This window comes from Pomacea canaliculata, linkage group LG9, assembly GCF_003073045.1.
Source record: "Pomacea canaliculata isolate SZHN2017 linkage group LG9, ASM307304v1, whole genome shotgun sequence".
Taxonomy (NCBI): domain Eukaryota; kingdom Metazoa; phylum Mollusca; class Gastropoda; order Architaenioglossa; family Ampullariidae; genus Pomacea; species Pomacea canaliculata.
Genome location: NC_037598.1, coordinates 11,862,926 through 11,880,447, shown reverse-complemented (window position 1 = coordinate 11,880,447; position 17,522 = coordinate 11,862,926). Strand labels below are relative to the sequence as shown.

At 44.0% G+C, this 17,522-nt stretch overlaps 1 protein-coding gene across 1 annotated transcript in view; it reads left to right on the top strand.

Moving 5' to 3' along the window:
* LOC112571841 (guanine nucleotide-binding protein G(i) subunit alpha) overlaps positions 1-17,522 on the top strand; it is a 23,631-nt gene extending 6,109 nt beyond the window's left edge. Inside the window, exons 4-9 of the mRNA XM_025251172.1 lie at positions 10,869-11,026; positions 11,820-11,948; positions 12,154-12,283; positions 12,590-12,743; positions 12,967-13,158; positions 13,379-17,522. Of these exons, the coding sequence (XP_025106957.1) occupies positions 10,869-11,026; positions 11,820-11,948; positions 12,154-12,283; positions 12,590-12,743; positions 12,967-13,157 (762 nt within the window). The 3' untranslated portion in view covers position 13,158; positions 13,379-17,522. The remainder of the gene's footprint in view (positions 1-10,868; positions 11,027-11,819; positions 11,949-12,153; positions 12,284-12,589; positions 12,744-12,966; positions 13,159-13,378) is intronic.

Genomic DNA, 17,522 nt, shown 5'->3' with positions numbered 1-17,522 from the left:
TAAACTCCATTCTTTTAGATATGTCTGTGCACTTTCTGGGGATGGCTGCAGTGGGCCTTCACGGCACTTTAATCTGCTTCCTATTATTAAACTTGCTGGCGGTGAGTGGACCTCGCCCTCAGTCAAAAGGACTTGCACATTGAGAAGACCAGCATTTTACGCTATTGGGCCATGTTCGCTTCTTTCGCTGTTGTCGCTCCTCCCTCCACAACTTCCCCTACCTTCTGGTGGTCCTCCTTTGCCGTTGTCGTCCGTTTGCTTAGTGTCAACTCATGGATGTGTGTATAGGTGGACTGCTGTCTGTCTGCCAAGACCAACGCTTAGCCTCTTGCGAAGTTCTCCGCTGTTAGTCTCGGTGAGCTTTAACAAAGAATGTGACGAAACCAGAAGCTTTGTAGTATCATGCCTTGTTTTAGTAAACTGGACAAAATCGTCTGCCAGCAAGTTCGTGGTCAACTGTCTTGTCTACAACAACGGCTCACAACCGAAGTGACACAAGAATCAGTGCACACCGCAAAGACTGGGGGGAAGATAATGTTGCCTTTGATTCTCTACCTTATTCGAAACAGACTCGTCTTGTCTCGCTGTCCCCTCATCAACCCATGATAACGATGACTCAGTGACATTGTTCTGCTTGCGCCAGTGTATGGCTTGTTGTCCACCCTTCCATAGCAGACTTATGTTTGTGGTGGTTTTATATTCGTCTGTAGCGGAGGGAGATGGCCGGTACATAACATTGGTCAGTGTGTAAAAGTGTAAATAGCTGTTTAGCTGTGGTTAGAGAACGGCGCTAAGTTCTGTAATCATTAGTGCTGTTTGTGTTAACACTTTAATGTAACTCATGTCATGTAAACTTGATCAAAACTAGTATTTCAGCTATCTTGGTATCTTCGGGGAAAATAATCAACTCGTGTTCATTGGGGTTCCCAGGCGACAATGATTGAAAAGTATCAAATAGCTCAGAAGTCTTCCGCGCAAGCAAGTGGCCTGCACTAACAAGAAGTGCGCGCTACTTTGACTCATCACAGAGCACCAGCTAAGAGGCGCAGAGAGGTTCGTGACTTTCACTAGCACAGGCGAGTGAATCACTGACTGGCGCTAGCGAACACAAAGTGTTTGGGGGAGGAGGCGGTGGCAAGGCGTAGCTGACCAAATGCCAGGTCAAGATGGCTTCCTGCAGTCAATAGTCGTTCCCACTGTACATCCACCCACCCCACCCTACCCCGACCGCTACTATGAACGGCATTGAGAAACTGAGAACATGCTGACCATACAACTCGCTGTTTAGTTTGGCCCATGTTTTGTGTTGTTACTGGCGCCTGTATACATGACGTAAGTGATGTGGCCTATGAGGCCAGCGCAATGACATGTGAAGCGGACTGGAAGCCAGATTATTTCTGCGTGCACTAGACTGACCGTCGTGAAGTGCAAGCAAGCGAGTGCTAGTACTTTGTCGGCCATCACTAGCTTTGACTGTTTGTTCTGCACTGTCGTCACACACCGTCATCGCTTGACGACTGGAGCAATTGTCTGCGGCGACTCGGCGCTGGCGCCGTGCAGATCAATTTGTCAGCGAAGCCGAGGGCGGTAGGTGTGAAGTGCCGCTAGGTGCAGAGTGATTAGGGTTAGCTGCCTGGCCGCTTGAAGTCGCAATCGATGTCACCGGACACAACCTTGTGTCGTTGTCTGCTGACCCTCGAAATTATTTGTAATCTTCCAGACAGAAGTGTGTGTGTGTGAAGGGGAAAATCGTTAGGTTGACGTTTTTACGTCGGCGTAGCCAAACAAATAAATAAAATAAATAAATCACCTCGCTGCGTCAGCCATTGATGGCCATGGTTACTGCAGACAAACCAGTCAAAGGAAATGGCGGTATGCATATAAGGTTTCTCTACTTAATCTACTTTATATATACTGGATAGCGCGCTGTTCCTGAATTTGCTGAAGGCACCGTGCAGCCATCTTGCCGCTTGCAGTGTCATATAAACCAGTATGGAACAGGAATAGATTGGCATAACAGCGAAAGCTGTCCAGGAAAAAAAAAATTAGGCATCGTTGGCATTGTACGAAAGCGACAATACAAGGCGTTCGAAATATTACAGAGACGATACAAGTTGCGATAGAGCGGCTAGTTGACTGTCAGTAGAGCCAGTCAGGCTCTGTCTCCATTAGTTACAGATCAGTGAGTTAATGACATACTTGCTGCAGCCATCGTTAGCATAAAGACCTGCCCATTGGTTGAGGTGGAGTAAACTACGGTTATAAGAAATATGTACACAGGCATAGAGAAGATACAAGAGGCTATTAGTTGTTGGCCCAAGAGTGGGCGGTGGTTGATAGCCTCGCCTGAGTGGAACGGCTGCAGCGCGTGGAGAACGTGATTCATGGCCGGGTCATGCCCGTCGTGACGACGCCTCTTGGCCTTCACTTTGGATGGCTTGAGTTCTGGCGGGTCGGGGTTGTTACCCCGGCTTTTACAACTCCGTTCTTCCGTCATTAGTCAGTGGTCGCTGTTTCGTGACTTGTCTTGCCTTGTTAATGCTCTTGGTCAAGAGAAGCTTATGAGAACGACCGAGGCTTGCTGTCCCCAACACCATGGCGACAGAACTGTGATCGTTTAGCTTTGACCTACGCTGTCGTCCGCAACGCGGATGTTTTGCTCCATGGCTGTTGCAACGCTTTATTGTAGATTATGTTTGTCTTGTAAAAAAATATGTTTGCTACCCTCTGCTTTAGATCAGAAGGTCATTCCAGTGTGGCCTTCAAGTGTTTCCATTAGCCCAGCCAACCGCGAGCATCAAGGGGCAGGTGAATAGAAGGGGCCGTGTTGCATCGCATTGACGTGTGGAGTCGGAAATGACACGTCAGAAGGCTTCTTACGCCCTATTCTCTCTCCCTCGCACACACGCGCGCACACACACACAATTTTCAAATTCTCACGGGTGTGTACACATTCGCCTCTCATTAAAAATAAAGTACTTCCTGTTCGAGGACGGTAGTTTTATCTGTGTGTCTGGAGGCGGGGGAGGGGGAGGTTTGAGATAGGTGTGGTAACATAAACCCACAAAAATCTAGTTTCGCACGTCACCTTTCCTTTGTCATCGCATTAAACACACTGGAACCCGGACAGTGTCATGCATTGACAAACCGACCGAAGTTCACATGACTGCAAGCGCCAGCCGGAACCAGTGTTTCAAAACAAGGTCGTGGCTTTGGGACAAGTTTTTGTCAAAAGCATTTTCCTGCAGATCCTACGAACCATATTGAATGCTGACGGTAATTCAGACAAAAACACGAGGAATAATAATAAGTGTTGAGGTGTTGAGACATTCCAAAATGATCGACCCGTCAGATTTCTTCCATTTCCTCCCATGGATGTCAAAGTCGTTGGTGTTAGCGTGAAAGTCTTTATTTCTAACGTGAAAGCGCTGTTATTGTTGTGCATTATTGCTGTGCACAACACAGTAAAGTTGTCCGAATGTAACCTGTTGGTTGCTTATTTCCCGGTGTGCATCTCTCTGTCTGACGCACAGCCTTGTTTAGACGCTGACGCACTTCCTTAAAGATCCTATTAAACATGATTTAAACATGATTTGCTTCAAGTGCATTGATGGGTGACCTCAGATGCACTTTTAACGTTTTACAACGCGATTGAAAGTTGGTGGTCGACGGATAAACAAAAACCGGATATCAATAACAACTGACTTCCGCTTTACAAAGTTTTATGTTTCTTGACATTTTTTGGCGAGGTCGCGGGTGGGGGACTTTGTTGTTGGTTTTATTGTCTTGGAAACTTTAGAATGACATTGTGATTTTCTCAGTTGATCTTGTGGCTGTCTAGCGTTGGAAATGTCGCAAACTATGCGCGTGTGTGTGTGCCTGCGCGCGTGCGAGAGAGAATAGGACAGAAGGAGCCTTTTCACGTGTTATTTCCTACACCACACGTCATTGCGATGTAACGGTCAGTGTTTAGCCATCTCTCCTCTCCTCCCCACACACTTCTGTTCATCTGCCCCTTGATGGTCTGGGTAGGCTGGACTAATGGACTCATTTTCGCTGAGCGATTAACTTGTGCATGTTAAATCGCCATTAGTCCCTTGTACTTGGATTTTGTGTGCATGTATTTGGTGTGTGTGTGTGGGGGGGGGGGAGCTCACCCAGACACTCGACTTGCAAGTCACACTGAGAACTCATGGAATCGTCGCATAAATATGCAAGAGGGGATTGGACATGTAGACTGGAGTTGAACGATGAGAATCAGTGCACCATCGTAGTCACATTCACACTCGCTTCCTGTATGCTTCAAGTAGGAGGACGACTTGCGCGTCTGACAGCGTGCGACGATGAGATGATAAAGAGTGTTTTGAACACAGAAATTTCTGGGTTATTCCCGTACTCTAGTTGTCATCGTCTTAGAAGAAACAACTTATCACTTCCCACCCCCTTTTGCTTACGAACCCCCGACCTACCTAGTCGTTCGCATACGGCAGTGGGGGATATTTCTTTCAGTTCCTTTACAGGGGCCGTGGTAAGTGGACTAGTTTTGTGTCACAGGAAAAAAAAACACAACAACAACACCCCATGATGTGGTATGATTAGGTCGCGCGCTTGTAAACATCCGATCATGTGGCTAGTAGAAGGCCATCCAAAGAAGCGGTTGGGAGGAGGGGGAGGTGTCAGCCTTATAAATATATAAGGGAAAGCGCTTTCATCTCACTTCGATTGTACAGTCGACAGTCATGCTGAAAGGTACTGTGAATTAGGATTTGAAACAACTGTAGGGGTAGTCGCGTGAGAAGTTGAGCTTGTGAATCCTGACTGTACTTGCTCTGGTGGAGGAAGGTGTTTTGGCGCGAGTCATGTATCACTTTCCCAGTGTGTTCCTTCCAAGTTTCATCTTCCGCTTGTCGTTGACCGTGTGACGGAATAGACATTTTCTCGCTGCTATCCCGTTGCCCTTGTTGGCCGTGTCATGACGCGGGGCGCCATAACAGTGTACACTTCTGAATGCTGTTGCCTTGCTGTGGTTTAGGGTGTATATAGAGATTCACGCTTCTGTCCATCCCCAACGTCCGACACGCACACCGCTTCACGTCTGTTTGGCCAAGTAGCCGGCCAGAGTTGGGGAGGTGCTCGGTACAGAGGCAGGTGTGGTGTCACATCAGAGATGGGGAGGTTGGGTGTTTGTTGTTTTGTTTGTTTTTGTTTTTTGTTTTTGTTTTTTTTTGGGGGGGGTGGTGGTGGTGGTTACAATTGAACTCATTTCACGGTTGTGCTGTTGACATTAAAGTTACCGGAATTGAGAGCGATGGTGACCACTTATTATTAAAGTATTAATGCATATTGTGCTCCCCCGCGTGATCGCGTTTAACAGTACAAACAGCTGCAGCGATAGGTGGGATGACATTTTGTTGTCCGTTTGGCATTCTTTTTATTTCACGGACGAAAGACAAAGGAAGAGATGAGAATGCAATGGGAGGGTCAGTTTTTATTGCAACCACGTTGCTGTCTCCACCCTCCCAGCAACCTTATCTTTTTGTACCATCGTGCGCACATTCCGAGCGTGACGAACAGGTGTAGAGTAGACAAAGAACTGGTGTAGGACAGCCCGACATATCAACACCAAGATGGCATTTGTTTAAAGTCTAACGTGCGCGATGCCTGGTCTGTGGAAACAGGGCCACACGTACATCGCCTGTAATCCACAACTCCTCTCACCTTCCTCTTCCGCACGTTTGCAGAACAACATCGTTATTCGGGCAAGAACAGAGCGGGTGCAAGTACAGTGAAGCTAGCGAATGTTCTCGATGCTATTAGTCTCGCAGTTTCTGGGCTTGCAAAATTCACATCTTAAAATATTGCTCACTATTAACGGCGTTGTCAAGGTCCTTCGAATTTTGTTTTCTCTTGTTGCTCTTTTCAGTGTTGGACACATTTGTAATGTTCACACTGGGTGGCGGTGATAACCTTGAACGTTCACTTGACCGCTTAATCAAATCACATTTGAAGATCTCTGACCTAAGATGGACTTCCGAACAGAACCGAGAAGAAAGCAGAGGTTTCAGAAATACGACACAGTTACGACTCAAATTAAGACTTGTTTTTATTTCGTCCATTGTTTTCCGGCGAATGGCAGTGAGAACAGCCCCACATTGACAGGAAAGCGGTGCGTGTGTGTTCCTTGATGAAGTGAGAGAAGTACAACATACAATGGGGCTTGGTGGCCACCAGCACAAAGTGTTACGCGAGCTCTCCTGTTTGATACTTCCCACACGTTGTTCAGCCAAATTGTTGTTAACCGAAGAGTTATTCTTAGAGTTTTCTACATAATTTTCTTTTGTTTTTAATTTGGGAAAGGCGGAATGCGAGATAAAAATCTACACTTTCAAGTGAATACGTTCGAAACTCACGGGGTGATAAAATATACCCACTGATCTCTCACTGAAGGTAGGACCCCAGCTGCTCTGTGTGAAGCCGAATAGCCGCGATCTTACTGTTGGAGAGGCGATACTGTCTCAATATCGACATATTTTTACATAAACAGTCTGAGTTGCCCTTTTTTGGGAACTGTTTTAATTGTTTGATTTTAACACTTGATGAGATTGATGTCAATCTTTTTGTGCTTGGTGCTATATTATGTGGCATTATGAATAGCAAGGTGGCGTCACGTGGTGTCTTCAGTGCCTTCTGTTACGGTGCGCGGGAGGTGTGTCCAGTAGTTGTAGTACTGTTACAGAGGCAGATTCATTCCTGTATTTTTGTGTTTTGGGGCATGCCATTGCTGACTTATTCAAAAGGCTTTATGTAATCTTGCAGTGTTCAGGCTGGGAGCAGTCGGTCATAATCGCATAAACGCTGCTCCCTTGCCTTGATCACTTGTGCCACGGGTACAGGCCATAAAGATTCCTGTGTAGTTGTGCTCACTTTACATCATCATACCCGAGACACGTAAACATCTCGTTTAGTTGCTGCTGACGACGGGCGCCACAGACATCAAACAAGGTGGCTGCTGGTAAAACGGCGTCGTTGCAACCTGCTGGCTCCCTCGGGAGTTTCGGGTTCAGATCTCGTCCGCGGCACACGTAAAAATAGCTCAGTGAAAGGGACAATTTGTACAGATTCAAAGTGGGATTCCTTCAACACCTTTTCCAAACCCTTTGATTACATGTGCATCCTACCCAGCTTAATCATACCGACAAAGCAAACATGTGCCACTAGTGTTCTAGCCAATATTATAATCATCAATTCAGATATCAACCACCATGTTTATACATAACATTATTTTCTGTGTTATTACATTGTTCTTAATTGATTTAATGTATTTGTTCTACTAATTAGTCGGAGGACTAGACGTAAAAATCATATTTTTTTGCTTGTTCTGTTACCCTTGTAAATAAAGATTTGTTCATTGTTCCTGTGCCCTAGCTGTTTACTTGCATAAAAACACAAAGCAACCAACTTGTTGGCGTAGAAGTATTCAGTAATTGCTCACGTCCCTACACCACCACCACCCTCTTCGACTCCATCAAGAGGTTGATAGACGACTTTTGCCTTTGGGAATTCGCGAATGTTTCGAACAAGAAAATGCATAGCTACTCCACCCTCATCCTCCGTTCACACGTTCCCCTACCCCTCTGACATTTGTTTGAGTAGATAGCGAAGCACAACATAATGGCCAGTTCACCTGAAGTCAGCATGACCTTTTTCCCAGTGAAAACATCACGGGAACTTGTCATCCTCTCATCTTGCAGGTTTTCCTACGAAAACAACCGTTTCATTCTTAAGTGTCCGGAAGGTGCGGTTTTTTTGGGGGGTTGGGGAGTGCGGTGGCGGTGGTGGTGGTGATGATGGCGGTGATGGCGTTGCCCATTTGATGCTAGTCTTGCGGTTAAGGAGGTGGAGGCCCTTCCCATCAAAGATTCCGGCGGAGTAGCACCCGGCGCTCCCCAGTACCACGAGCAGCAGCGGCGCCACTTACCGGAAAAAGCTGTCTGGCGGCAGCCTGGAGGTGACGGGGGCAGGTCAGGAGCCGTGGCTGTGGCCGAATTTAGTGAGCTGCCGTTCCACATTAAGGAAGGGTGGCCACACAGAAACGCTTGTTCCTCGTCCAAACGGCTCATAGAGTGCTGGCAGCCTGGGAACAGTTAGACGAAGTGGGGCTGTAAACCTTTTTGGAGGAAGACATATAGCTGCTGCTATCTTAAGAATATACCAGGAATAGGCGCGAATGAAATTAATTATACATAACTCCATTGGGGTTCCGTACCCGCTGTCAAAATGTATCACATTTTGTTATCTCGTAACCGTTATTTTCAAATTAAGAGCAACGGGAGGGATAGCAGAGAAGGTGTGTGTTTGTCTCTCTTGTGAGGTATATCCATAGGGAAATTGTTTCATTATTTGCTACTTTATTATTCTGCAGACTTTTGTTTTCTCCTCAGTGTTTCGATACCTCAGTCCTAGGGTTAGAACCTCCAGTGTCGAACCTCCAATCTTCAGGTGTCACTAAGTATACAGCTGCACGGAAAGTGTCGAGGAGATTTTGGGAGACAGAGGATGAGGCGGGGGCCAAGAGAGCCTAAACAGCCTCCTGAGTTTCAGGCTTTTGCCACTCGCACTACGAGAACCTGGGAGATACGCGCGGATCTGCAAATGGCGCAGAACTGTTTATCTTGAATGTTCCGATACCCAGGTGCGACAGGTTGTGAAGTTCACGTCGGCCCGCATAAATCTCCTGAGGTTTAATGGGCATTTACAGTGTTCGCGTATCGCCATGGAAACGACCAGTAAATGGAAGAAAGCACAGGGGCATGAACAAGAGCCTAATTAGACGTAGAGTACGTGGCCAGCGGCTTACGTCACACCACGTGAGGTAGCCAGGAGGCGGCGAGCCAACGTTTCCTATACGTCAGTGTGGCGGTGAAATGCCGAACACGCCGTGGTGGACGCTTGGGGGAACATAAAAATCAAATGTTTGATGCAAGTTTGCCTGCCCCACAGCCAAGGGGCACAGATGAATGGACGGAGCTCCTTGATATTTTCTCATGCGTTTGCTCAGCGTTTGTTTTTGCTCCCAGGAGTTGGGTGACCCACATTTCTTTCGGGAAGCTACTGACGTATCCTGAACGTTACTTAGTTTACGATCCGTGATTCTTGCTGGATTAACTAATATTTACTCATACGCAGCTGGTTTTACAACCTCCCCGCCACCCTATTAAAGAACAGTTAAGATTGATGAAGTGATGTAAGACCCGAGGGCGAGGAAGTTTCAGCCCGTTGAGTTTTATTGCGTTCTTTCTGTACACACCGCATCTGCATTCACACGACAGCGGACTACACCCAAGGCCCTGTCCCTTTAGACATGTCTGGTGTGGCCGGTACGAGGGGCACAATGATTTCGTGTCGGCATGTGGCTTAGCGGATGTCGACTTTATGCGTCATTACTCTTTCATTTTTTTTTTAAATTCCGTTAAAAAATGTTCCCAGACCGTTTAACATGTCGGCTTGTACGCTAGACAGATTACGTCACTACGTTGTTCCTGTGGAAGAAGAGGCGATGTTGCAGGAGAGGGAGGGGGTAGCTTGCATGATGATTGCATTCCGGCACGATGCTTTCGCCACCGTGAGAGGTGATAATATGAACCGACATCAACCCACACGGCTTGCTTGCCTAGACGCCGGTCAGAGGTGTTAATGTGAACCGACACCAACCCACATGGCTTACTCGCCCAGATGGCGGCGCAGTGGGATGCCACGCCCTTTGTTGCTTTTTTGTGTGTGTCCCTTTGGTTTCCACTCCCCACGCTAATGTGACGACCGGTAGTTGACCGACACTTAAAGCAAACTGCATGCGGATGTGGCAGACTGTGGAGAGGGTTATGACAAATAGACAATTGACATTAGTTTGGTGGTTCGATCTACAACGAATGCATCGTGACCACACAGAGGGAGGGGAGGAGTGCCCGCGCATGTGTGTAGCTTGGCACTAGAGAATGGTTGCTGACTGTAGAAGTCTTCGACAGTGACAATCGTGGCTTCTGTCCTGACTGGTTTCTCCCCGCTGGTACATACTGTTTTGGAAAAGGCCCTCATTTGCTGTTGCCTACATTTGGAAGCGGGTTTGTTGTGCTTGGTGCGCCATGAAACGGTTTTATGGTAGAGAATGGAAGCCAAGGATCGATGGACATGGCGCCCAGCGCACTGCCCAGAGAGGCCTGGTGTAGGCAAGGCCAGCATACACATGCTAGTCCGCCCATGACCGCCTGCCGCACTGCGGCGTAGAAAAGGCAGTCGGGGGAAAGCTAGACATTAAAGGGAAGCCTCTTTCCAAAGATGCCGCCCCACCCACCCCCAATAAAAAAAAGTCAACCCCATCGTTGTCTCAGAAACAAAGCAGCTCAGTCATGAGCAAACCTGTACATTGTAATTACCCTGAGTTTTGTTCCTCATTTTTTCCGATGTTCTGTAGTAGGCAGCAAACATCAGAGACACCACCTCATCACTTGCATTAATCACTGCTGACAGCTGTTTGTAACAGTTTAGTGTTATGGTTGGTTGAAGCACACCTTGCAGGACATCCTGTGTGTTTTTGCATCATTTTGCATTCCAGTGTTTATATTTCTTGAACTGTGGAAGAATAGAAAAATTTAGGAGGCCTAACAGCTTAGTTACCAGAAGAGATGTTTGCCATTGAACTGTGTATTTCGATGAGTGTTTGAATTTGTTACTTAGTGAGGATGTTGTCTCAAAATTCTGAATGAAAAGTTAAGATTTTGTTTCTCATTTGTAGGAGAAGAAAAGATTTGAAGAAAATTTTTTTTGTTGAAAAAAGTAGTTACACTCATTGACCTAGATTTTTCTTTGTGCAGGAAGATGCTCGTCAGTTTCTGGCACTAGCAGGCAATGCTGATGAGGGAGAAATGTCACCAGAGCTGGCAGCTATGATGAAACGGCTGTGGAAAGATTCCGGGATACAAGAGTGCTTCAGCAGGGCCAGAGAATACCAACTAAATGACTCTGCTGAATAGTGAGCTTGCTTTGTTTTATTTCCTTTGTTACCATTAAGGGTGGAAATATGTTAATTGGCGACGATGCATATTTTGTGGGTCCAAATCTATGGTGCAAACGTCTTCAAGAAAACTGAGTATTGGCAGTCAAAGAAAGTTTGAAAACACAGTACAACACTTTCAGTTACAGCAGATATCCTGGCATTTGATGACGCAAGTCGAAACATGATTAACAGCGACTCAACGCTGAAACCTAAAAAGAACTCCTTGCTGATGAAATGGTGACACACATCTTGCAACACTTCCTTCAGTGACACATGCTGACATGAACAAAGATACCCATGCCTGATTGTGTTTCCAAAGCTACTCTGGTTGCCTGTTTTTCTCTACTACCTCTCTCATTGCTGCTACTTGTCCACTCACTCTCAGAACTTATATACAATATACCAGGCATCTAGAAATATCTAGCTGCTACCCGTCATGCAAGCACTCTTTCACGCCAAACATTCTTGGTAACAAGGCTTGCATCAGTCATGCTCACACACCTGCTAGAATGGTCTCGGCAAACCAGGTCACAGCTATGCGGCCAACACCTGTCCAGGTCACGTGAGGTCAGATACCCATTATATCACCGCCGGCCACTGGCAGCACATTCACAAATGGCTACAGCATTTAATTCCTTTATAAACTTCATGTAAAATAGTGAGTATGGTATGCATACAGTTACATGCCTGTCTTCACACATTTGTTTGGATACTTGTACTCATCACAACAAGGCATAATTTTAAGATTATTGTGTGTATCTGCTTACAGCTACTTAAATGCTCTGGACAGAATATCAGCACCTGGCTACATTCCCACAGAACAAGATGTGCTGCGCACACGAGTCAAGACCACTGGCATTGTGGAGACGCACTTCACCTTCAAGGACTTACATTTCAAGTGAGTCTTGATGGCTGCCTTTGTGAAGACATCTTTGTTTAGCCTTGAAATACGACAAAATCTAAATATTTCAGAGTTAGCGTGTTTTTTGTGTTGCATTCTGCACCACTGATTTGGGTTTTTACTGATGTGTGACATTTGCTGCTGGACTTAACCAAAATCATTAAAGAGATTCATGTACTTGATTTTGTCTCTTCCTTATTAGGATGTTTGATGTTGGTGGTCAACGGTCAGAACGGAAAAAGTGGATCCACTGTTTTGAGGGAGTAACAGCTATCATTTTCATTGTGGCCATGAGCGAGTATGACCTAACTCTGGCAGAAGACCAAGAGATGGTGAGAATGTGTTTATAAGGTGTTTCACACTGTTGAAGACATGACATCTGTTTTCAGTTTTAGAGAGGAAAAGTTGATAAACAAAAACCAAGTTGGCTTAGAATATGTAGGTAAGATTTTGCACTTGTATAGTATTACCTATAAAGTCTTGTCAACATTTATAACTTTCTAGTTAGAGAATTGATTTTTTTCTTCCTGTAGATTTCGGATTCCTTGTTTAAGTAGACTTGTGCCATTTACTGGGTAATTCTGACTGCTGTTGCAATAACATGAAGTGACCAAAGATTTATGGTCATCTGCTTACAGAATCGAATGATGGAAAGCATGAAGTTGTTTGACTCCATCTGCAACAACAAATGGTTTACTGACACATCTATCATCCTATTTTTGAATAAGAAAGATCTTTTTGAAGAAAAGATCAAGAAGTCTCCTCTCACTATTTGTTTCCCAGAGTACACAGGTAACACGTGGATCATTTTTCAGCAGTGGGGAGAGGCAGTATTGTGTGTGTGAGAGAGAAAGAGAGCGAGTGAGCAAGAATGTGAGTTGTCTGCTGTAAGTCATAAACTGTGAAGAATCTCTGTTGTGTACATAATGCATTTACAGTCTGTGTGCTGCATGAAAATAGCTTTCTGTGCAGCTTGAATGTTGCAGCCATGACAGACTTTTGATGACTGTTTTAGGAGCCAACACATATGAAGAAGCAGCAGCATACATACAGCTACAGTTTGAGAACTTGAACAAGAAGAAGGATACAAAGGAGATCTACACACATTTCACCTGTGCCACAGACACGAACAATGTACAGTTCGTCTTTGATGCAGTTACAGATGTCATTATCAAAAACAACCTCAAAGACTGTGGTCTTTTTTAAGGTATTATTTATATTATAAATATTATAATAAAAAGTTGAGGCAGAGTATAACACTATATATATATACACATTGCACTGATTACACTGCATTATATATTGATATATACATATATAGAGAGAACGATACATTTGTATGGATGACCTTGTGTGTGTAAAAATGTTGCTCATTTTTGGCAATAATTAGAGATTAATTTATTGTTATGATCTCATTTTTGTGGCAGATTTCACCTACAAGGTTTGAGGGCAAGAGTGCTTGTGCTGAAAAACACCTGGCTGTGCTGGAAGGAAATCCACAGAGGGATGCTCATTCATTAGATCTCTTTCATAATTTCTTCTCACCCAACTCCCTTTTCTTGATCTTGAGCTGTCTCTCCCCCATCCCCTTTGTGGCGGTTCCGGTCCTGCATGCTTGTAACAGGGTTGTTTTTGTATATTATATGTTTTTATGGTATTTTTCTGAGTGCCTGAATTTGTTTTGCTGCCACAGAAAACAGCCAGTGGGTCAGGCTGGAATGTCATTCTCTGTCACTGTCCGTCAACACCTCTTTAAGTCTTGCTCTGTCTGTTCTGTCTGGAAACTTTGGTTTCAAGAGGTCAGCGAGAAAAGGGTGTATCTGTGATGAGACCAGTTTTCCAATTCTGGTCACACTTCGCACCATTTTCCTACATCTTACGTTTACTCAAATTCTTCATTTATGCCTTTTCCCACCGGATGTGAGCACAATGAAGTATAACATTATATGTATGCATGCAGTTCTTGCTTTCATTGGGCTATCATGTACAAATTGCAAAGCGACCAAACACTCGATGATTTATACAAGAAATGCAAGAAAACCAACTGTACAATTAAAAAAAAAAATGGTTTTTGAATTTTTTTTGGTGTTAAAATATTAACAACCATTTCATAGCTGAATATTTATTGTGTAGATGCACAAATGCTTGTGCACTTATTTGTTATTCCACAGAACACAGAATCTCAGTAAAGTGAGAATGGTATACTGTTGTGTGTGCTTCTTTTGATTCATTTTGTAAAGATGTTGATTTAAATAGTCAATTGTAAAGTGCTTTCAGTTACATCTTAACTACTGTAAATATTGCAGACATGGAAGTTCTGTACATGATGGCATGGAAGTGTGTGGGGATGGGGGTCTGGGAATGAAGTGCAATCCAGGCACTTGTGTCTGGCATCAAAGCTGGCACAAATCAGTTCAATTGCAATGTTGTTTTCAGGGATGTGCACGCAGTTTTTCATCTCATGCTTTTTTGTGTGTGTCCATGTGGAGTCATGTTTTTGGACAATTGTCATCCTCTTGGAAACCGGTTGGTCTATTTGATTAGAGACTGATTTGAATAAGCAATTTGTGTATACACTCCTGATTGCGTAGGAATTGTGCATTGCGCTAAGTGTACCTAGCTTGTGGACTTTGTCTCTTGCAATTAATGCAGCCTTTCCAGATGGCAGATACAAAGACAAAAATGTCGGACGTTCATGTCTGCAAAGAGGATATGCTTGTTAGTTTTTCATGGAGAGACAACATATCTCACACCACTGCTGTGAATTTAAAAATTAGTCTTGCAGTTGTAGTAGCCTGGACAATGCTATGTATTGTTTATGTTGGGTATTAGGACCACATGAACACATCGTTCTGATTCATATTTTTTAGCAGTATGCAGATCTGGCTATCCTAAGGTGATTTTCTTTTCTCAGAAGTTTAGTTCTAACAATGTTGTGTCATTTAACTTTGTAGGCCATGTACAGTCGTCAGATGTGTTGACCCATTTGAACTGGCACAGTAGGAAAAATTGCAGATATCAGTATTGAGCATCTTGATATGTTGCTTTTTTTGTCCATGCTAGAGAGTTGGCCAAACATTGAGATGTGTGAAACTTTTAAATGAACACAACAGCTAATGGTGGATGCCTTAGAATTAGACACAAATGGTGGTAGCTTCAAAGACCTGCGCCAGTCTATTTTTGCAGTGTCTGGAAGAGTGTCTCCTGCCTGGAAAGACCATGCAGCATGTTTGAATACAAGGGCTGGGGTTTAACATCACTGCAGTCACCACCTGAGACTGCTTCAATGGCTCCAACTGATGCATGCATCATGGCGAGATAAAAACAGATTCACACAATTTGTTGTCTAGCATTTGGAAGGAGACTAGGCAAGATTTTTGTCTCAGAAGTTGACTGTGACATGGGTCCTAGTTATTCATGAAGTTAGATTGTGTTACCATCATATATGGCAAAACTGCAGCAGTGCTTTCATCTTTGCTGTATACAGTGGACGTAGAATCTGCTTTGGGTGTAGTCAGAGTTGTTGCTGTGTTTTTTCTCCTAACTGGGCCATCTGCTGCCTGTGGTGTTTGGTTTTTTGAGTAAAAGCATTGGGTATTGTTGGTAATAGGTTTGCACTCATGAATTAGCAACAAGTGACCCAAAGTTGCCATGCAAGATTTGTGAAGGTACAGATTTCAAGGCATGATAGAAAAGCATTCATCTTCACTGACCATTACCAACAAATTTACATACATCTAAGTGTTCATTTAATAAATAGAACATGCAGAATGAAGTGCTACCAGTAACAAAAACAGACGTGGTGAGAGAGATGATAGCTGCAGACTAGTACCTGACATCTTGAAAGACTGCATCATGTGTTTCATGCTGGGCACAATTTTGTTTTGTTTTTTTAAAAATTATTTCACTAACCAAACAGTATTTTTTGATCAGGCTCGCAGAGAGCAATGAACTCCTGATCTCCAGGCATACTTTTGGCCTCTCTCAATTAACATCTCACTAGCAGAGCCTTGCATAAAAGAAACTATTTTTGTACTGGGAGATCTGCAGTTTTCACCATTGGTCCCTCCCACTGTAAATGAGTTTGATTACAGTACTTTTATATACCTTATTTTCTCATGAATATTTGGTATTTATTTTTTGGAAACCATTCTGAATCACACTTTATATCACATTTATTCTGCAGCTATGAAGTCTTGAGTCGGGCATGGTTTGGCAAGAACACTGTCTGATTTTTTTGGGTGTTTTTTTTTTTTTTTGTGGTTTTAGGGCCCACACACTGAAGCACCGGAATCTCATTAATGGTGTGTGATTTATATAGTGTCTGTGATCTGTCACATCACTCTGTAAGCTATGTCAAAGTTGTCTCCTTGATGACTAGTATGCTGGTAAAGGACCACTTACATCTCGGTGCCCCAATATATGACATGCTCATTATTTACTCTGATGCCAACCAACTGCTGTAATCACTGGTCCTCACACTTCTTCATGTGGTCTCCATAATTTATCTGGCATCCATCCATGTGCTGTTTTCCTTTTTTTTAAAAAAATTTAATATTAAACGGGCTGAAATGTTCTGACTCTCAGTGGAGATATTTTACCACTGTGCTGTTTCCTCTTTCAGTCTTGTTAAAAGACCAGTTTGGTCTTTGTATTTTTGAGCTCCACTTCTGTCCTACTAAAGAGTTCTGGATCCTTTGGCGTTTCCGCATTTATCCTAACCAACAGAAACCCTAAGTTACTCACATTAATAGCATCACAAAATGCACCAAAGCTTGCATTATGATCTGTGTAAAATCTGTTATTGACATTATTGTCATAGATAAAAGAATTGTCCAGACTGTTCCTCTGTTGACAGAAGCAGCCTTTCTGGTCAGCAGCATTTTACTGTCTAGCTGTGTAGCTACCCACAAGCATAGTTGTATCTTATGCTAAAAGAGCTTAACAAGGGGAGTATACCTGCATACATATCTGTAGCATTTCTCACCGCTAAGTGTAAACCAAACCTAGTCATGTACATAGCTACTGCGATACAAATGCTTTCAAGCTGTGTTAAGTGGCGTTTCCAGACTGGTGCACCCACTTCCATGTCTTGAAAACATTTTAATGCAGTTAACCCAGTAAAATGTAGACTTCATTTACCAGCCGCTGTGGCAATGGTGGGGGAATGATAACACTAATGATGACCTGCACGTCATTCTTCCTATTGGTTTTAATCTGAGGACAACACATTTGACAGTGACAATGAAAAACATGCTGGGACCACCTTCCACTCCATCCTGACCAACATTTCTTGACTAGTAAGTTCTCAGCAATCTGAATCAGCATTGGAAAGTCTTCATTGGCTGAAAGATCCCATTGTCCCTAATGGCTGGTATGTCGGAACAATTGTGCATTGTAAGGGCTGTTGTTATTATACGCGTATGTTCTTGTTTGGCGTGTTCTGTAGTGTCGCCTGCTCTTTCGCCTCGCAATCCTTCCGATGCATTTTGTTTGACAAGTTCCATCGTTGACTGTGCCCGTACGTATACTGTACACACTTGGTATGTAATTAAATAGTAACTAAATTTA